The sequence below is a fragment of the Haliotis rufescens genome, unplaced genomic scaffold, assembly GCF_023055435.1.
Source record: "Haliotis rufescens isolate VD_foot unplaced genomic scaffold, xgHalRufe1.0.p SCAF_38, whole genome shotgun sequence".
NCBI lineage: Eukaryota > Metazoa > Mollusca > Gastropoda > Lepetellida > Haliotidae > Haliotis > Haliotis rufescens.
The window spans coordinates 3591747-3613326 of record NW_025964090.1 but is presented as its reverse complement, the minus strand read 5'-3'; the positions used below and the strand labels follow the sequence as shown (position 1 = coordinate 3613326).

Genomic DNA, 21580 nt, shown 5'->3' with positions numbered 1-21580 from the left:
CTCCTCACACCATGTGGCATTTTTCGAGTTCTATAGGGAACTTCAAGCTCCTCACAGCGATAGCCAATTCACACGCTGAGAAGGAGCTTAGAAACTACAGGGTTATCTACCTTGCTTCAAGGTCGAATGACGTCATGGTTTAGTTTGTCCGGTCCATACGCATATAATAGCACCCCGATTATGTTATTAACACAATTACTTTCCCTCGATAAAGTACAACGCAGTATCTGATGTCTGCGTGCAGGTAGCCCCAAAAGCTTCTACAAGGGACGTAAATCCATTTGAAATTACCAAGTAGACTGGCTCTAGAGTAGACTGGTTCCCGGATCCTCCGCTTGGTGTCGCTAATCTTGCTTTCCAAGTCTGTCGCAGGAACGAACGGGAACCAGTCTAGCTCTGGAGAGGCGTAGTTTGATTAACAAACTGAATTACTTCCCTTTGACCACAAACATTACCGCGTGGATAAGTTATCTTTTGAATTGTCTCCCTTTGACCAATGACAAAAACTTTTATTCATGGCCAACTCGTCCCATTCCGGGACAAGCTTAATGTAGGTTATGGAAACATGCTCTTGCTCTCTACAGTCGACAAGATCACAGGACCATGTAATAAATAATAATAACAGGTTCGAAGGTCGTGAGCAAGTTTGGCCTCGAGATTGTTATTATCATAATAGTCCTGTGACCAGACATGTTTAAAATATTTGTTACAGATCGTCAAAGCCTGGAATAGGTAAACTGCAATGAGGAAGCTTTTTTGCTTTGTTTTGTACTCCCAGCTCCCTCTGGGAAAAACTTGTAGATGAGAAACACAAAAAAGTGAGGATAATGACGGAAGATTTAGATGCTTAAAGTTCGACTGTTGTTGTTCGTTTAGAGTTACTTCCCTTTATAGAGGAAATGGCGACGACAATAGCCTCCAACGTAGGAATCAAGTTAACTGGCAGGGATTCAAGACAACAACAGTAATACTTTCAACAGTCTGCCTAAAGCACACTGACTAGATCATAGCTCTGAAAAGCGGCCTATATTTCCGTAAGAAAGAGAGGATCATTTCACATGTTTCAGGAGGTATTCGTTGCATGTTTTTTTTATATCCCAGTTTCGATCATTTTCTATTCTTTTCTGTCATACATGTACCATTGGTCCACTAAAATTAAAACACACCGTTCCATAATAGCTGTGAAGAGCACTGAGCAGTGTAACAGATCATGACTGACTCTGAAACTACGATGGACCCGTGCGACGAGGACGACGTGTCCGTCATCAGTGACACCACAGATGGAACAAATGTTGTCACATCGCCGTCAACATGGGCAGGTCTGAAAGGGTAAGCAGTTAGTATTAGATTCCGCACATATACGTAAACGCAAATGTCTGCAATAGAGGGTGTATATAGAGACTGGGGCCAAATACGTAAAGCTGCAATATTAGAATTTGTTCAGTCCGTCTCCCACTAAACAGTAACCTATCATAAAAAAAACTAAACAATAGGCCTATCGGTATCTTCCCAAAACGTAGACCTGCCAAAACGCAAACCCGTTAAAACAACACTCGTTATGGCTGGTTGCATCAGTAATTAGTACCCTGTACCCTTGATTAAGTAAAATGGTATCACCCATGTAACAAGAAAGAAAGCTGGGTAGATTTCACATTTTTTTATTCAAATGTTATTTCATTGTCATTTATGATTATCAGTCATTTTCACTTGTTTATCATCAGTGGACCAACTGCCAACCTATCTCAAGAAAAAGTGTTTCCCTTCACCGATCTCACATGACTCCTCAATCCTTAGAGTCTGTGATGTTAGGGTTATGTTATTTTACCTCTAGACTAACATCTAGTCTCTGAAATGAACATACCTTACAGAAGGAAAAAAAACAGTTTTAAAATTATCTTAATAAAAAATATAATAAAAGGAGCCCAGAGACTCTTCATTTTCAGATATTGCAGCAGTATGGACTTGCCAAACATTATAGATTTGCATGGGCTGTATTGGATATATTGTATCAGGGTCTGTATGACAGACTTGGTTAATGACCATAACTCTCTCCTTTGCCCATGGATCCTTGAATTAAAATAGTGGCAAACATTCTAAATAAGCTCCTATGCCAGTCCCTGCACATTTGATTTAAGTCTCCCAAACACCACTGATCGTGTCTGCATTTTCATATTTCTAATTTTATAAGATATCAAAGCAGCAGTTAATGTTGACACTAATTACATAGAGTCAATGTCTCAGTTTCTGCCAGGTGTTAATTACAAAATCTGGAAGTATGCAGAAAGGGGCCCAAGACATCTGAGCAGTTGGATCAGGAATTGAACAGTGTTTTGGAAATTGTTTTCAGCTCTTGAATTTTTTTCTTCAGATTGGTGAAAACTCCACAAAAGAAAAGGGAGACCATGTGCAGTCCCTCAGACAAAGGTACACATTATAACGTAGGCTCAGTGTGTCGAAATGCAGGCACTGAAGGCTTAAAAAAAATTGGCATACATTTGATTTATTCATATGATAAGTCTGTGCATAGGTAGCACAGCACTGAGCAGGGTTGCCTCCCTTGGTTGTTGCAGGCTCTCAGATTCCAAGATTTAGATCCAAAATACCTAAGCTCTTGTTTTATTACCAAAATGTATAACCATACAATTTCATTTTTTAAATTTAAACAAAACTTCAGAATCCTGTCTTAGAAGTACCCCTGTTGTGGTAACATCAATGTCTTTGATAGTGTGGAATTCCTCCATTTTGGCCCATCGGTGTCTGACAAAATGGGGATCTGTGCCTAAGTTAGCAGTGTGCAACCGTAAGCATGAACATCAAGGTATCCTGAGGCCATGTTCCTTTTCAGTTGGTTTTCCTTTTCATCAACAAAAAACTGAAATTTGGAAGAAAAAACATTTTCTCAATATTTTTTCTACAATTAGGTGAAATAAAATAAGCATGATATTTTATCACTGATTTACATAACAAAAAGTGCATAATATGTATACAAAGCTGTATTCTGACAAAAACTTCAATCAATTATCTTTTGGTATCCTGCCTTGTCAAAAAAAATAATTCTAAAACATTTTTTACCGCCTACACTGAATTTTAGGCCAACAAATGTGTAAACCAACTAACACAAAATAAGAGGCCTGATGTTACATATTGAAGATTAATGATATGTATACCTGGAATCAACTGATTAATGTTTTTTACTATCAGTCATTCATTTACTGTAAACAGGGAATTTTTTGCGACCGTTTTATTATTGCGAGTTTTGCGAACGAGACTCAAGCGCAAAAATTAAAAACGCAAAAATAAGTATAAATAATACATACATACTTTATTCATTGCAACACGTCATCAAAAGTTGAAATCATCAACCAGAACCACAAGTTACTCAATAAGTTAAAAACACAAATGAATGCAGAATGGTCACACAATACATCACAAATGACAGTGTAAACAGACCAATTAGTGTCTTCTTATATAGTTTGCATTCAAACTCACAGTCATGACACTTAGTTAAGTCAATTATTGTGTTTGATAATTGGTCGCAATCCCTTCCAGTCAACTTTCAAGCCAACTCAGATTAACTAGCTTCGGAGAGAAGCTGTCTATTGTTTGGTAATCGAGGGGTCATCTCAACATGGAAACTCGCAAAAATATCTCGTCGCAGTATTGTCTTTGGTGTGGTATTCGCAATATTTTAACGGCGCAGAAATAAAGCTGTTTACAGTATTCATTCAATGAAATAGATATGAAGGTACATGTTTTCTCCAATTCTTACATTTTACATTTTATTTATTTTTAGGATTTAATGGAAATGACAAAGAATGTATTAAACAAGAAAGTTCATGTTTTGGAATCTGCAATTATATCTGTTAACAAGTACACTTCATGTCATGTCATGTCATGTCATGTCATGTCATGTCATGTCCTACTCTGCAGGAGATTGCTCGCCAATTATTCCCAGTCAAAACAGAACAGAAAACTTGGTAAGTTATTATTTAGTATTTATCTTGTTTATAATAATAATGTAACAGGGTATTTCACGACACACAAATGTGCGTCCAGTTCGCACGAATGTTGAGAATGGACCCAGAAAAATATTATACTGTCTCCCAGAGGAGGCACGATAACATTCATTGTACCTACAACACATCAACAGCAGTTATGGGTGTCTGTTATTTCACCCATCAATCATGACCACCGTCCACATGATCATTGATTCATTCCAGGCTCTAAAGTAATTACCAAACATATACTACAGCATTTTTATGATTTTCAGGACACTCATATTGCCAGCAAGGACCCTTAAAATTAGTCACTGGGGGTCCCCTGAACCCCAACTTTTGTAAGTCAAGGTAAAACCCTGATGTAATATTATGTGTACTTACCGTATATCGCTGTGTATAAGGCGACCCCACGTATAAGACAACCCCCCTGTACACGCCTTCAAAATCAAACCAAAATCCTATACTCCGTGTATAAGGCGACCTGGAATGAAGTACATCACAAGTGCGCACATAAACCTTATATATGCAATAAGAATATGTTTATCTTGCGTTGTTATTTCTACAATGATTAGTCGCGTGTGTAACTCCAGCACATGTTGCCATTTTGTATTTACACGGTACAACACCGGTATTGCACTGGATTCCATACAAGTGTGCATGCTCAAAGTGCTAATATTATTACCCAGGTCAGTGGATCTGTGTGCACTCGATTTTCCCTAAGGAGTATAATACCCAAGCTGCCACATTTCCATCTCATCCCACCATGTTTCCATGGCAACAAGTTGGACTTAGGTTCTATAGGGTAGAGTTCGTTTCCGGAGCATAACTCAAAACCCATTCAATACTTTCTTACAAAACTTTGCATGTTTACCAGACAAATACTGAACTGGTGCCTTTTGCTATTGAGGAATTTTAGAAATTTTTATTTTTTGCGTTTCCATGGCAACAAGTTGGACTTCGGTTCTATAAGGGTGGTGTTCATTTCCAGAGCGTAACTCAAAAAACGTCAAATTCTTTCTTACAAAACTTTGCATGTCTACCAGGCACATACTGATCTGGTGCCTTTTTATGTTTAGCACTTTTAGAAGTTTTTATTTTTTATGTTTCCATGGCAACAAGTTGGACTTAGAAAACAATAAGGTTAGGGTTCGATTCCGGATGAAATTTTCCACATCTAGCAGACACATGCTGAATTGTTGCCTTTTGCTTTTTATGATTTTAGAAATTTATATTACTGCGCATTATTTATAGTTACTATATAAAGAAACAAAATTCTAATGTTCCACATGGTGGGGGATAGGAATAACACTGTTTTCTTGTTAGATTTGATACAAAAATCTAACGCTAGTCACCAAGGTTTGACACAACCAAAAATGATAAATATATATAAGGAATATTCAGGGAATAATCTTTTACTTCGAGACAACTGCAAGTTTAACACATCAAAGTTTGACACAGTGGTGTTTGACTGTTTGAGGTTTAACCTGCCATAGACATAACAGTGTTGAAACAATGGTGCTAATTTCTAAGGCTAGGTACCTTCTTGCAGCAAAGATCTGGTAAACTATTTTTAACTGACTGCTAATATTTTTCAGAGTGGGGATGTTGAACCAGAAGAATGTCTGTCTGATGGTGAGTCTGTGATATCCTCATCACTGCTCACCGTCACAGGTGTGCTCTCAAGACCAAGGGGAACAACTCCACTTAGACCATCTGAAGTTAAAAAGCACAGAGTTACCTCCCTTCTTAGCCTGGCGTCTGCTAACCCATGTCAACCATCACTCAGTCAGGATGAAGCAGAAAATAAAACATTTGTTGATGAACAGTGTCACTCCTTCAGTGTTCCAACAAAATCTAATGTGCACTCTAAGCCAGAAGAGCAGCAGGATGGAAGGCAGGACGAAAAAGCCTCAAGAGGTAATTACACACAGATTTTGGATGAAATCTTTGGAAGTAAGGCACCTCAACCAGATAGTCGAAACAAGTCAGAAATAGCTGGGAACCTACATGGGCTCGTAATCACCCAAGTAGATTTTCAAGGAAAAAGTTCCATCAGTGAAACAACACAAGAAAAGTCTTCTGAGTACTTGAAATTAAATGTGTCTCAAAAAACGAGTTCTGCTTCTGCTACGAGTTCTCAGTATTCTGAGTTACTTTTGACTGAGAAATGTTTGAAACAATCAAGTCATCAAGTTGAGTTTGATGGTGATGATCGCCTGCGTCCTGAATACAATCAGCCTGTTATGAGTGGAGATACAAGAAGAGACATATTTGCTCCTCTTGAAGTTATTAGGGATGTTACACCCTCAGCAGAGGAAGGCATCCCTCTCGTTGATCTGTCTGAGAAGACCTGCTCCAGACTACCAGCTCACCAACATGGACTCAACAATGTTCAGATAGATGAAAACTTGCAGACTCAAATACTAATTGACACTGCAGGCAACGAGCAGCCTCCATCAGCCCATCAACAGTTAGTATCTCAGCTGACAAAGGAGGACCTGACTACCAATCAACACCCAGAATCTCAACTGATACAGGAGGACCTGACTACCAATGAACACCCAGTATCTCAGCTCACACAGGAGGACCTGTCTACCAATCAACACCCAGAATCTCAGCTGACACAGGAGGACCTGTCTGCCTGTCGACACCCAGAATCTCAGCTGACACAGGAGGACCTGACTACCAATCAACACCCAGAATCTCAGCTGACACAGGAGGACCTGTCTGCCTGTCGACACCCAGAATCTCAGCTGACACAGGAGGACCTGTCTGCCTGTCGACACCCAGAATGTCAACTGACACAGGAGGACCTGTCTACCCAACTGTTGGACTTCATTATAGAATTCACCCAGGAGTCCCGAGCATCATCTGGAATAGTTCAGTCAGCACCCAGTCCAGAAAGGCTACTGGAAACCCTTTCAGAGCATCAAAACAAGTGTTCTCCCCATGAACCATTACTTAATGATAAAAATTCAGAGAAATTACTTCACCCAAATCAGAAAACTTCAAGCATGCCCAGAAATGTAGCAAATGGTCCAAATTCAGAAACCATAGGAAAACACTCTCAAGACACACATTTATTTGCAAGATCCAAAAATGGAAAGAAAAAGTCAATTAAATTTTGCCCTCCTACCTTGAGTCAGAAGGATGTGATGAGAGGACAGAGTCAGTGTGTACCTCTTCCACTGCGTCATGGTTGCGAACCTGCCAAGGCGGAAACTTGTCCACGGTCATCCTCAAAGTCTATTCAAGGACTGCAGAACAAGAAGTCTGATGAAGCACAATTAGCACAAAATAAATCGGTGGATTTTCACAATAAGACTGCTATAGTAACAGAGGGAGCTAAGACGGTAATGTATAAGATTCATACTCTGATCCAGAGGTGTGTGATCGGGATCCACATCCCTCTGTTTGAAGCATACTGAAACATCACAAAACTAACAAGTAATTGACTAATTTTGGCTTGCAGATGCGAATTGTTTCACAAATGAATTCTTTGCATTTATAAAGCATTTTTTAAAGTTTTTAAGTGCAACGCCACCCCCCCCATCTCTTCCACAAAGCTGTATCCATGCACGATTTCTTCATCTTTTTGACCAGTTTTTCAAGGACCATCTAAAGAAATCTGAAAAATGAAATTGTCAATGATTTTATTCTTAAATTTTCAACTTGGATACAATGGTTGAATGCAAATGATGTTTCTAATGCAGATATCTTCTCTTGTTTTGATATGAATTTGGAAATGACATAAATTATGAATTGATCATCATGAGGATTTCATGTTTTTTTAATGTTTGTCTGACATATTGACAGTCACTGCTTCCAGATATTGTTTATTTCTCTGCAACACCTAAACAATGTTTTTTAGACACACAGCATTTTTTTTCAGGTGATAACAGTCTTTTTTAATAACCTTAGGCAAAATTATTTTATCTATTTGTTTTTTAGAATGTTTTTATCAAACACTTTCACTATTATCATCTTATTTTATTGATGTGACATTGTACAAATTATCTTGACCTGAAGGATGCTCAGCTTGACATGCTTTGCCCTTATTTCAGTGGACAGGGGCAGCCAATGAGAGGGATATCATGCTTAACTTGATGGCCAGATATCAAGCTATGGAAACAGCTCTTCAAAACATACCTGGTAGATCTCGTGTCTGTAAGTGTGTGTTTATAATCAGCCGTAGTAAGACCTGAACATTGGGATCAGGTGTTGGACTGTGTCTGTGTGACCTGGCTGATGTGAAGCATTGTGCCCCGACATTGCTGAGGTCCAAGAAATTTGCACTTATATAGTGACGTGCATGCACGTGTGTGTGTGTGTGTGTGTGTGTGTGTGGCTGCTTGTATTAGTCCGGAGGGATGCCGATTTTATAGTGCTAGCCCCCTGACATACCATGCCCTCTCAGACACAGTATGACCCGTGAAGATTCCAGGTTAGAATAGGTCTTCAGCAACCCATGCTTGCCGTAATTGGTGACTATGCTTGTCGTAAAAGGCCACTAACGGGATCGGGTGGTCAGGCTCGCTGACTTGGTTGATGCATGTCATCAATCCCAATTGCGTGGGTTGATGCTCATGATATTAATCACTGGATTGTCTGGTCCAGACTCGATTATTTACAGACCGCCGTCATATAGCTGGAATATTGCTGAGTGCGGCGTTAAACAATAAACAAAAAAAATCAGACACAGTATACTGATTCCGAGCCGACCAGTCCTTGTTTTAGCCCCGTAAAGCCAAGCGCCAGACAGGGTAACAACAAGTACCATATTTTACCGTCTTTGGTATGACGCGGCCAGGAATCGAAACCCCTGACCTTCCGCTTTCCAGGCAGACGTCGCTTTAAATGTTATATAGGTATGTCATGACATGTCAGCTTGATGTGGGAGGAAAGCCCCAAGTCTTAGGCGTTCGAGCACAGGTATGGTGCTGACAAATCTAGAAACATGCCTGTTATACAGCTGGAATATTGCTGAGTGTGCCTATTATATAGCTGGGGTATTGCTGAGTGTGCCTGTTATACAGCTGGGGTATTGCTGAGTGTGCTTGTTATATAGCTGGAATATTGCTGAGTGTGCCTGTTATATAGCTGGGGTATTGCTGAGTGTGCCTGTTATATAGCTGGAATATTGCTGAGTGTGCCTATTATATAGCTGGGGTATTGCTGAGTGCGGCTGTTATATAGCTGGAATATTGCTGAGTGTGCCTGTTATATAGCTGGAATATTGCTGAGTGTGGCTGTTATATAGCTTGAGTATTGCTGAGTGTGCTTGTTATATAGCTGGAATATTGCTGAGTGTGGCTGTTATATAGCTGGAATATTGCTGAGTGTGCCTATTATATAGCTGGGGTATTGCTGAGTGTGCCTGTTATATAGCTGGAATATTGCTGAGTGTGCCTGTAATATAGCTGGAATATTGCTGTGTGTGGCTGTTATATAGCTGGGGTATTGCTGAGTGTGGCTGTAATATAGCTGGAATATTGCTGCGTGTGGCTGTTATATAGCTGGAATATTGCTGAGTGTGGCTGGAATATTGCTGCGTGTGGCTGTTATATAGCTTGAGTATTGCTGAGTGTGCCTGTTATATAGCTGGAATATTGCTGAGTGTGGCTGTTATATAGCTGGAGTATTGCTGAGTGTGCCTGTTATATAGCTGGAATATTGCTGAGTGTGGCTGTAATGTACCTGGAATAGTGCTGAGTGTGGCATTAAAAACCAAACCCAAACATTCCAATGTTCACAGTGGACATGTCAACAGAACTGACAGAAATACAAGGAACAGTAGCACAGCTGAATGAGCAGCACAAGACTGAGCGAGGACGGCTGTCGGTGAGGGTGGGTCTGAAGGGTCTGTCCAAGGCCAGCAAGAAGCAGCTGAAGAAGGAGCTGCAGGGTCTGGGAGACAGACAGAAGCACCTGCTACAGGCGGTGCGCAGACATAAGGAGGTCAACTCCAGGCTGAAGCAGGTGCTTGCTGGCTTCAACACAACCAGAACAACCTGTGCTGGCAGGGAGTCCAGTGAAGAGACACAGGGGGCCATGGGCAGCATTGCTGTATCAAAACTGGCAGCTGTGGGGTCAAACATGCAAGGGGGAGTGCATGATAGCCCAGGGAGAAGTCAAATCATAGGAGAATCTACCGGGGTCTCTAAGATGGAGGGAGGCAAATGTGACATTGTCCAGACATCTCTTGACTACACTTCAGCTAAAAATAGAATTGTTTCTGAGTCAAGTTTTCAAAAGGATTATGCACCAAAAGAGTTTCTGAGAGATCAAAATGCATGGATTGGGCACACAGGTGCCAGAACATACGATGCCATAGAAGCCCAAACAAGCAATGTTACTGACAATGTTGAAAGAAAGAAGGAATCTTCGGGTAATAACCTGAATGTTGTAAATCAGAAATACAGAGCCGATAATATTTGTGATAAAAGCATGGAACACATACATATTTCAAAATCAATTCCAACTGGTGTCGAAGATGACAGTGTTATCACAGCCACAGGTAATGAGTTGCTGGTTAAAGGAGATGTACGTCGTGCTCCATGTTCACAAGTCAAGGAGACAGAGGCTTGTGTGAGAAGCGATCACAGGAACAGTGCTGGGGCTGGGGAAGCTTCACAGATCAGTGGGATAGAAGACAGCCAACAAGACCTGTTCAGCCAGGGCTCCTCGGACCAGGACATGGATAGGAGGATGGTTGAAGAGATTATTGCCACACAGACACTGAGCCAGGAGTCTGACTGCCCTGTATTAGGTGACATCAGACATGTAGGTGGTGGGGTGAGCCTGGGAATACATGGCGAGGTGTCAGGGAGGGAGGGAGCTGACCAGGGGGGACTGAATAAGGGAAAGATGGAAGAGGATGTGACAGACAGTTTGGTTAAGGGGAGGAAGGACAGGGAGGTTGATGGAAGAATGGACTCACAAGTCAGTGGCAAGATGAACAGACACGTTGATGAAAGAATGGATGGACAAGCTGATGGATGGATGAACAGAGGGGTTGCTGGAAGAATAAACACACAGGTTGCTGGAAAGATTGATAGACAAGTTGATGAAAGGATAGATGGACAAGCTGATGGATGGATGAACAGAGGAGTTGATGGAAGAATAGACACACAGGTCGATGGAAAGATTGACAGACAAGTTGATGAGAGGATAGATGGACAAGCTGATGGATGGATGGACAGAGGAGTTGATGGAAGAATGGACACACAGGTCGGAAAGCTGGACACACAGGTTGATGAAAGGATAGATGGACAAGCTGATGGATGGATGAACAGAGGAGTTGATGGAAGAACTGACACACAGGTCGGAAAGCTGGACACACAGGTTGATGAAAGGATGGATGGACAAGCTGATGGATGGATGGACAGAGGAGTTGATGGAAGAATAAATGCACATGTTGATGGAAAGCAGAATACAGGTGTTGACGTTGGTGAAACGAACAGTAGTGAAACTTCCTCTGGTCCTATTAACCAACACATGGATAGTAAAATAAGTAACAGTGTAGGAAGTAAGACTGGGGAGAAGGCAAATGTATCTGTTGACGTTGAGAAAGACAGTACAGAGAAGCCAGTATGTGTTTTTGATGATAAAGCAGAGTTAGACAACTCAGGTGATGGTCCAGGAAGGAAGACAATGAAGAGGAAGAGTGAGGAGTCTATCACGCTCGGTTATGTAGGGCCAAGTGAGGGTAAAGCAAAGAAAATCAAGATGGGAACGTGTATAACAGGAGAGATGGTAGGGTCAGTTGGGACTGTCTGTCAGTCGAGATCTGATGTATCAAACACCCAGGTGATGGGGGTGAGTATTCTTCATCTGGAAGTACGGTCATCAGGCAGTAGAGACTCAGAGGGAGAAACTGAAGAATCGAAGGTTGCATCAGACAGGAAGACAGGCTTTGTGCTACCTGGGAAACAGACTCTTTGCAATCAAGTCAAGGGGTCACTAATTCCCATGAGTGTTAAAAGCAAGGACAGACATTTGAATAAAAGACAACAAGAAATCGTTAAGGAGAATAGAAGTAACAGTAACAATACAGCAAAGACAACATATGGCCAGCCTTTGGGTAACCATTGCGATAAAGGCATAATGTCAGCAACTGTAGGAGATGTGGGAAGTCTGCCCAGTGTAATAGCCTCTTTAAAGGCCAGCACTGTTGCTCCTGGTCCGAAAGAAGTCATGGGTCTGTCACCTCAAGAACGAGGCACAGAAAAGGAAAAAGACATGTCTCTGATATCACCTCCTCATCCTCATCCGATGAAGAATATTACAACTCCTCCCCAGAAACTGCCGGCTGATAACTTGCCAGCCTCTGCTGTCCTGTCGCCAGGGTCAACTGTTGCCAGTAGCGACGTGTTCCCAGTGTCCTGTCGGGAACTGGTCCGGAGGATGTTGGAGAGAGATGCCAGGGAGAAACAGTCGAGGAAGGACAATGGCTTGCTCCAGAAAGAGGCTCCAAGTGATTACATTGCTATACCCGTTGGAAGGATACAAGACTTCAGTGAAAACCTTCAACTCAAGGATGTGGAAGAGAAAACCAACAGAACGCTTAACACCCAGACTCATACATTTGTGCAGGTACTTTGCATGTATTAATTTTAAGCCAAAGCTAAGGTGACACTTTATTATCCCCCGCCACGAAGTGGAAGGGGGATATAGGAATGGGTTCCGTCCGTCCGTCCTTCCGTCTTTCGGTCCTTCAGTCCGTCACATTTCGTTTCCGGAGCAGATCTTGAAAACCGTACCATATTTCTTCATCAAACTTGGCACATAGATAGGTCTAGTGGTGAACTGGTGCCTTTTGATAGTTTGGGATTTAAAAAAAATAAAAAATTTTGAGTTTCCATGGCAGCGACTTTGATTTAGACTGAAAATGGCGGTAGTCCTCGTTTCTGGAGCAGATCTTGAAAACCGTACTATATTTCTTCATCAAACTTGGCACATAGATAGGTCTAGTGGTGAACCCGTGCCTTTTGATAGTTTGGGATTTTTCAAAAAATTATTTTTTGAGTTTCGGCAGCAACTTTGATTTAGACTGAAAATGGCAGTAGTCCTCGTTTCCGGAGCAGATCTTGAAAACCGTACTATATTTCTTCACCAAACTTGGCACATAATGTCATCTCACAGTATTGAATACATTTCCTTTCTTGTTGGTAAGTTCTGCATTGCTTGAGTGTATGTTCCTCCAAAAGTGTCAGGGACACAGTTGTTGCATTCACTGACTAACTTCATGCAGAAACACAACTCATTACAAATACAACAGTGTAACTACTCAACTGTATAAACACTATATATTCCTGTCAACCATACTCTGTACTTCACTTGCTTGATAGGTGTCAGAACCTTCGCCGAAACCATCGCACCTAATTGTAATAAAGAAGTTGTCCGTCCATATGTCTCATCCTTACTCATTACAAATTCAGTTACATATTCTATCATAAACTGCAGATGGAAAAACAACAACAGTAATAACTTTTTTTAGTGCTGCAATTAGGCCATTTACATTGCACACAACCCGACATGTCATATTGGCGGGGGATGTGAGTATTTCATGCTTGTTTATATATTGGTTTTATGGATTCGGCTGACCAGGACCAAAAGCCACAATTTAGGAAATAAAAAAATTCAAATTTATTTATATTTGATGGCCAACCAATCTTTCATGGTGTAGAAAAACTCATACAAAATAAAAGTAATTATTAACTTTATGAATAATAACTAACCAAGTACATTGTATGTTGGTCAATGCCACAACAGTATTTTTTCAGCTATTGATATGTTTTGTTTATTTCTCTTCATTACAGTTTAAATGACATACTCGTGTACTTATCTCCTTGCATCAGATATGTAAACATTTACTTCAGCCACAAGTTCCCCCAGCTCCAAGACCTGTTGCCACATCCAAGATGGCTGACCTCCCTACCCTGGTTGAGAACGGGGTGCTGACTCCTGGCAAGGGTGTTTTGTCAGTCAGAGCAAAGGTCAGGCTGTGTTAGCGGATAATGCTGTGTTCAGTGTATATATTTGTTTGTTGTTTAACACCAACCAGCAATGTTCCAGCTAAATGCTGACAGTCTATATATAATCAATCAGGAACAGACAATCCAGTGATTGACATGAGCATCGATCCATCAATTGGGATACGATCATGTCATTTGTGCTGTTTAATGTTGGACAACTTCTAAATTGACTAATCTGCTGGTGCACTCCATAGAGTGAATGAGTGAGTGAGTTGGGTTTCATGCTGCTAGGAACAGCTTTTCAGTTGTCATGGTGTGCGAGCTTGTTACATGGCTAAGGGATGTAGGTCTAAGATGTGTACCACTTTGGTGAATTCATACCAAGCACAGTTGTGGTGGTGACAAACCAAGAATAATATTCAAGTCGAATGTGCATGGTGGAGTTCATCACATCGTTGAACAGATTGTTGGTTGGTTTGTTTGTTGTTTTACGTAGCACTCAGCAATATTCCAGCTATATGACGGTGGTCTGTAAATAATCGAGTCTGGACCAGACAAACCGGTGATTGACATCATGAACATCGAGCCACGCAATTGGGATCGATGACATGCATCAACCAAGTCAGCGAGCCTGACCACGCCATCCCGTTAGTCGCCTTTTACGACAAGCATAGTCGCCTGTTAGGGCCAGCATGGGTTGCGGAAGACCTTTTCTACCCCGGAATCTTCACCGGTCTCTTTGAACAGAATTTCAGTCATATCCCGAAAAGAAGCAATAAGCTCTGGCTTCAACCATGCTGTCTGCCATGAGTGCTGGCTTATGCAACTGAGCATAACAAGAGACTGGACAACCGTCTATAATGACAGTGTCAATAGACATTGAGGCAACACTAGGATGCATTTCTGAACTGAAATGTCAGTGGTAGAAAGTCCAAACTGAAGGAGTCTTGGATGTTTGGCATTACTTGATTCAGGGGGGCCCACTCGTCTTGTCGCCGCAATTCGCTGTGCAGAGTTGCGTCCTTTAGGAAACCTATGATTGTGGGTTCGAATCCCGGTTTGCCCCGATTATGTTTCTAGGTTTGTCAGCACCATACCCGTGCTCGTGGGTTTCACTGAAGTGGTAAACGTCTGAGACCTGCATCACTTCGGGCTTTCCTCCCACATTAAGCTGACACGCCATGATATGACTGGAATACTGTTAAAAGTGGTGTTAAACCAGACTCACTCACTCACTCACTTACTTGATTCAGGATCATAATTGCAGTGAATAAAGTTCAGTCAGCAGATTTCTGTCACCCAGACTGCTTGGATCTCCCAAGGTGCCCTAAGGAGTAGGAGAAATTGTAGACACTGTATTGTGAATACACTCTATGAACAGTCATATATGATGCTATTCTCCTCAGGGCAAAGTGTTTCAGGCCAGCTTGAGCAGTAAGGTATAGGAGAGTCTGAGGACACTGTATTGTGAATACACTCTGTGAACAGTCATATATGATGCTATTCTCCTCAGGGCAAAGTGTTTCGGGGGAGCTTGAGCAGTAAGGTGTAGGAGAGTCTGAGGACACTGTATTGTGAATACACTCTGTGAACAGTCATATATGATGCTATTCTCCTCAGGGCAAAGTGTTTCGGGCCAGCTTGAGCAGTACGGGTCACATCATTGGTTCTGGGGGGCAGGTGTTCCGCACACCCAAGTCCTGGTGTCAGGCAGTCTGTGGAGCTGTGACAGTCAAGAAGCTGCAGTCTTACAACATGGTGAGTCACTTGGCTGCAGTCTTACAACATGGTGAGGCACTAGGCTGCAGCCTTGCAGCAGGGTGAGTCACTAGGCTGCAGTCTTGCAGCAGGATGAGTCAGTAGGCTGCAGTTTTACAGCAGGGTGAGTCACTTGGCTGCAGTTTTACAGCAGGGTGAGTCACTAGGCTGCAGTCTTAGAGTAGGGTGAGTCACTCGCTGTACTCTTACAGAAGAGTGAGTCACGAGCTATGTAACAAGTAGATTTGACAGCAAACCAGTAACATGAGCCATCTAGTCCCCCTATTATTTCAATTAATTTGATGATGGTTATGTTTTCTACCCAATGTTTTGTAACCTACATTTGCTGGTATCAATAGAAACTGTTAACCAAGATTGACGTTAAGATTAAGAACATTTTTGGTTTTGCAGTGATGCAGCCATGAAATCGGACTGCCTATATCACAGGTTGTTACAGTGATTTGAAACCTCTGAATCAAAGGCATGTTAGACACACCTTTCATAAACTTCAAATACAATCTTTGTCAAATATTTTCAGGTACTTTACAAGGGGCATCCGTTGTCATCATTTGTGGTAGAAAGCACAGAATCTTCAGGTAATTCTCACACGTCTCTTCCATCAAGGCCTGGCCCAAAGGGCAGAATACATCCAGTGTATCAGTTAAAACAGCTCGCATTCTGAACAATTGTGTCAGATAATTAATGAATAACCCATATACAGTATAAAGCATGAAAAGTCTACAGGTAATTTAATCCAGGTTTGTGGAATTTGATGTTTTCTCAATAATAAATATAGTACTATTTTTGTTACAGGACACAAAGGAATAAGAAGCCAGACAGACTGTTATGGCAAACCTGTTGTGTCATCAATTACCAGGTATTAAGAATTTCTATACATTTGGGAAACACTAAAAAATGATTCAAATTCTTTTTTGAGAGGATACCAAATGCAATGTTCAGCCTGCCCTTCTGCCTTACTACTAAATGACCCATCATTTGATTCTCCAGAAGTACATCTTCCCGAGGCAAGGGAGTTAAGGGACACTGAAAGTCCAGTTTCCACCCTTGCCGAACTAGGCTTGCTGTTCTGGGCTTGACTGTAGCGCCACCAGTGACTATTACGAATTGTGTCCCTTCTATGCCCTTTTTGACCAATTAGATTCCACCTCTCATATCACTTGCATTTGCTTCAAACAAAATGGCGGCAGCCAGTCAAGACGATCTGATCGATGATCAAGATATATGTCGTAATAAAACGAGTCTTACCTTGCATAGTGTATCAAATTATGTGAACACCTTGATTAAAAACATGAAAAGATTTGGAAAATATATGTCATCGCCCAGTTGACGGTACACATCAACAATTGCAAATCCTGCAGTCGACCTAAATCTGCACGTTGAAATCCATGTTGTTTACAAACCAGATGTTGATTTCGTTACTCAATTTTGATCGGACTATGCATGGACTCATTAGTCCAGCCAAAATATAACTCCATAATTGCAGACTAGTTCATCAAGGGTGGAAACTGGACCTTTACAGTTAGTTAACGCCCTTGCCTAGGGAAGATGCTGCAAGTACAGATGAAGAAAATGGCTATGTGGGTTCCCTTCGCTTTAAGCACTAGGCTACCCGACCTCCATCCCCCACCCACCCCCACTAACACTAAAATCGTATTATCCCCTGCCCCCAACAAGGTTGGTGGGGGTTATAGAAATGGGTTCCGTTCGTCCGTCCGTCCGTCCATCTGTGTGCGTGTGTGTGTGTGCGTCCCAAAATCGTTTCTGAAGCATAACTCAAAAACTGTAAAATACTTTCTTACAAAACTTTGCATGTCTACCAGGCACATACTGAACTGGTGCCTTTTGCTATTTAGGAATTTTATAAATTTTTGTTTTTTACGTTTCCATAGCAACAAGTTGGATTTAAGTTTTAATATGGGGTGGGTTCACTTATGGAGTATAACAAATAAACAGTTGAATATTTCCTTGCCAAACATTGCATGTCTATATATAAAGCGCATACTGAACTGGTGCCATTTGATATTAAGGAGTTTTAGAAATGTTTATTTTAGAATTTCCATTGCAGCTATTTTGACATGGGCTAAGAGAAATGTTGGGTCAGTTACCTCCTTTGGGACCATAACGTGTTAAAATGGGCGGGGGATATAGATGACTTCTTCAACTATACGCTTGTTAATTTAAAATGGAGTTAAACAATAAACAAACAAATGCAGTGTTTAACTACACTCACTCACTCACTCACTCACTCACTTTCAGATCCCTGATGACAACAGACAAATCAACAAGTCTACCCAGACAGTCCTCCGGTGTTTCGTCCACAACCATTGCAGCCAACAAGGTTCGAACCAGGCCACTCACTCACTCATTTACGAAGTCTCTTGCCAAAAGAACAGGAACCACACACCCTAAGACTTCCCCAGCAGCAAACAGGCAAACTGGTATCACTTTGCCAGTTCCACTCCCTGTGACCCGAACAAATAAGAGCTCAGTTGCTAATGGTGAAGAGATGGTTGCTAAGGGCAACAAGGAAACCAGTGCGTCCATGTCAGAGTTGTTGAGGGTACTGTGGAGATGTACCATCAAGCTGATTGATGATGCAGAGATTGTCCGCTGTCCAGAAATGGATAGTACTTTCTGGATGACTAATTTTAAAGATATCAGATTGTCAGACAGTTTGTGGGATTCTGTTGATAGTTGGAAATAAGCATTAAATAACAGTGGTCAGTTTAATTTTATCAATTGTTGGAGATACTTGTTTCAATTTACTTTTTTCAATGTTAAGTTTCCAGAATTATGTATGTTTAAAAATAATAAATGATTTATAGCACATAATATTCCAAGATATAATACTTTGAGTTCAAGTACATGTATCTGCATTTCACAATGGCATCGTACGCTTTATTATTTAAATTCTATTTTAAACCAATGAGGTGAGGTGAAACACCCTGTCCAAGATTATTGCGTGCGTGCGTGCATGCGTGCGCTTGTACTAGTCCGGACTGATGCCGATTTATAGTGCTAGCCCACTACAATACCATGCCGCAGTTTTAACATGAATACCCCACTCAGACACAGTATACTGACTCCGACCCGGCCAGTCCTTGTTTTAGCCCCTTAATGCCGAGCAGCAGACAGGGTAACAACAAGTACCAACATTACATCTTTTGGAAGGACGCGTGTGGGGATCGAACTCCCGAACCTTCCGCTCTCCAGGCAGACACTCTACCACTAGACCACGGAGGCGCTCTCTTCAAAGCAATGAAGTAACCACCAGAAAAATCTGACTGCATTGTAAACCATAAACAACAAGTTAAGTTTGATGTCAGAGATCAAGCTGTTGTTGACAAACAGTTCAAACATGAGTGAAACTAAAACTTTTTTGATAAGAGCAGATAGATAAATGTGAAAAATACTAGGGCTGCAACGAATACACTATGAGGCGAATACGATTTGTATCACGAATAAAGGGTAACGAATATGAATATTTATTCACGAATACAATAATAGGTCAGCAGTTGATGTATTGTTGATTATATTCTTCACTGAAAAATAACAACATGAAGTATTTGACATTGTTGGTTAATTATTAATATAGATTATACATTCATATACTGCACTTATCCAGGTACTAGTATCGGCTCAAACATGACAATGACCAGAGACCAGAATACTGTCAAATTAGATATAAGAGTGTTCTCTTTAAAGAAATCTCTGCTTATAATATGTTCTTATGGATATTTTGAGGTACAGGATATGTAAATGCACATGACTGCATATTAGTATATATTCGATTCTAGTGACCACGAATAATGAATTCAATTCTTGAATGGATACGGTTCGATTACCCGAATACGCGAGTGAATCGTAACAGCCCTATAAAATACACAAGAAAATACAGATTCTCTCAGATACATTTTCATTTTTTATTAAGGGCACATATACAGTACAAGTTTCTGAAAGAATACGAAATATCCTGCTCTTCATACATTTTGGCACAGAACTGACAAACCCAAAAGTCTTGCCAAATGAAATAAAAACAACACATACTGTATTCCACGTAATAAGCGCCCATGGCAACATTTGCTAAGTTATTGGCTAGTGAACAATCCCAATTAGCACAAACCTAGAAACATAATCGGGGGGAACCAGGATTCGAACACACAATCATAGGTTTCTGGGGTGCCTAAGGGACGCAACTCTGCACAGCGAATCGCGGCGCCTAAGACGACTGGGCCCCCATGAATCAAGTAATGCCAAATATCCAAGACTCCTTCAGTTTGGACTTTCTACGACTGACATTTCAGTTCAGAAATGCATCCCCATAACTAAAAATTGGTGTCATAACTAAAAAATATTTTTAATAAAAAACATGACTAAAGAATATGACATATGTATTAATTTGAAACCCAGATCTCAGCCTTTAATATATCAAGTGCCTGACCCATTAAAAGCATTGAAGTAAATGAACAATTCATATCACAGTGGTCTTTGTTTACCCTATTTCCTAAAACTTATACAACACCAATATTCATACAGCAATACTATAATCCATTTGCTGCAATATGGTACTGATGAAAAGCAAAACAGATATAAATCTGAAAGCAACCATTCGTCTTAAATGGCATGAAACATATTTATTTGTCCATACCAACTCGTCACCATTATTTCAGTATGATTTTGCAGCATACAGACTATAAAACCCTGACTCCATGACCCTTCTGACCACAATTAAAAGTGACTGAACATAACATACATTTCTTGACATCCAACTAATCCTTGTGTCTATATGCAATATTCATAATAGACATACAGAGAACAAAACCAACATTTAATTTTCTCACACATGTAAACATGTAAAAATATACAGAATGAAATTCAACAAAGACTCTCCAGTTATAACAACAATATCAAGCAATTTGCAAACACATTTCAATGGCAAGATGTTATGATTCCTCAGACTCACCGCTTTTTCATCATTTTTTACAACCAAACCCTAAGAATCTGTCAATGTGTTCTACCATGAATTTGGAAATTACTAGATTCTGACTGTTCAATCAGAGGGTATCAAATCACAATAAACACCCTCTGATTGAAACAGCTGCATGTTTGGTCTTCAATTCAATTTACTGTGGTTATATCTACAGATAACCGAACTCTACATTTAAAACAGTGTGTTATCTCCTAAGTGATTGACGTTTACCACTAGTTGAAACCCATGAGTTAGTGAGTGAGTTGGATTTAACGCCGCTTTTAACAGTATTCCATTTATATCACGGCGTGTCAGCTTAATGTGGGAGGAAAGCTCGAAGTGATGCAGGTCTCAGATGTTTACCACTTCGGTGAAACCCACAAGCACGGGTATGGTGTTCACAAACCTAGAAACATAATCGGGGCGAACCGGGATTCGAACCCACAATCATAGGTTTCTGGCGTGCCAAAGGGACTTAACTCTGCACAGCAAATCGCAGTGCCTTAGACGAATGGACCACCTGTGCCCCCATGAAACCCATGAGCATGAAGCAAGCAGGAAAAAGTTCATAATAAATTTGATGAAAGGTTGATTATCAGTCTTGGTTGGCTGCTGTTGCGTATGAAGTGAAACCCTGTTATCAAAACGGTTCCGTTTCCCAGTCACCCTCAGTAACTACTCAGCTTTTGATAGGGACAATCAAATGTCATTCTATCTAATTATACATGACAAATGGGAATCAGTTTTGTATATCATATAAAGATGAAAAAAATCAAAAATAGATTACCGTATTCGACGTAATATGTGTCCCGCTCTTATAAGCGCCCACAGCGATATTTGCTAATATATTGGCTAGT

General features: G+C 40.8%; 2 protein-coding genes across 2 annotated transcripts; both read left to right on the top strand.

Annotated features, from left to right (window-relative positions):
* Positions 1-532: 532 nt before the first annotated feature.
* On the top strand, positions 533-10854 carry LOC124113783. The gene is made up of 8 exons (XM_048381357.1): positions 533-1070; positions 1180-1329; positions 2369-2424; positions 3931-3977; positions 5594-7351; positions 8063-8165; positions 9754-10781; positions 10825-10854. Exons 2-8 carry the CDS (start codon positions 1211-1213, stop codon positions 10852-10854), a joined length of 3141 nt encoding a protein of 1046 aa, XP_048237314.1. The 5' UTR covers positions 533-1070; positions 1180-1210.
* A 9-nt stretch (positions 10855-10863) lies between these two features.
* Positions 10864-18726, top strand: LOC124113800. The gene is made up of 6 exons (XM_046474321.2): positions 10864-12593; positions 13880-13996; positions 15596-15733; positions 16272-16329; positions 16547-16610; positions 18011-18726. Exons 1-6 carry the CDS (start codon positions 10866-10868, stop codon positions 18456-18458), a joined length of 2553 nt encoding a protein of 850 aa, XP_046330277.2. The 5' UTR covers positions 10864-10865; the 3' UTR covers positions 18459-18726.
* The last annotated feature ends 2854 nt before the right edge of the window (positions 18727-21580 follow it).

What these genes read in the sequence shown, in the direction of transcription:
- LOC124113800 (XM_046474321.2), top strand. Translation starts at nt 10,866, where the DNA reads ATGGAAGAGGATGTGACAGACAGTTTGGTTAAGGGGAGGAAGGACAGG. An exon ending in AGACTCATACATTTGTGCAG is followed by an intron (nt 12,594 to 13,879) that starts GTACTTTGCATG and finishes CATTTACTTCAG; the next exon opens with CCACAAGTTCCCCCAGCTCC. An exon ending in GTTGTGTCATCAATTACCAG is followed by an intron (nt 16,611 to 18,010) that starts GTATTAAGAATT and finishes ACTCACTTTCAG; the next exon opens with ATCCCTGATGACAACAGACA.
- LOC124113783 (XM_048381357.1), top strand. Translation starts at nt 1,211, where the DNA reads ATGACTGACTCTGAAACTACGATGGACCCGTGCGACGAGGACGACGTG. An exon ending in ACATGGGCAGGTCTGAAAGG is followed by an intron (nt 1,330 to 2,368) that starts GTAAGCAGTTAG and finishes TTTTTTCTTCAG; the next exon opens with ATTGGTGAAAACTCCACAAA. An exon ending in TATTAGGTGACATCAGACAT is followed by an intron (nt 10,782 to 10,824) that starts GTAGGTGGTGGG and finishes GCGAGGTGTCAG; the next exon opens with GGAGGGAGGGAGCTGACCAG.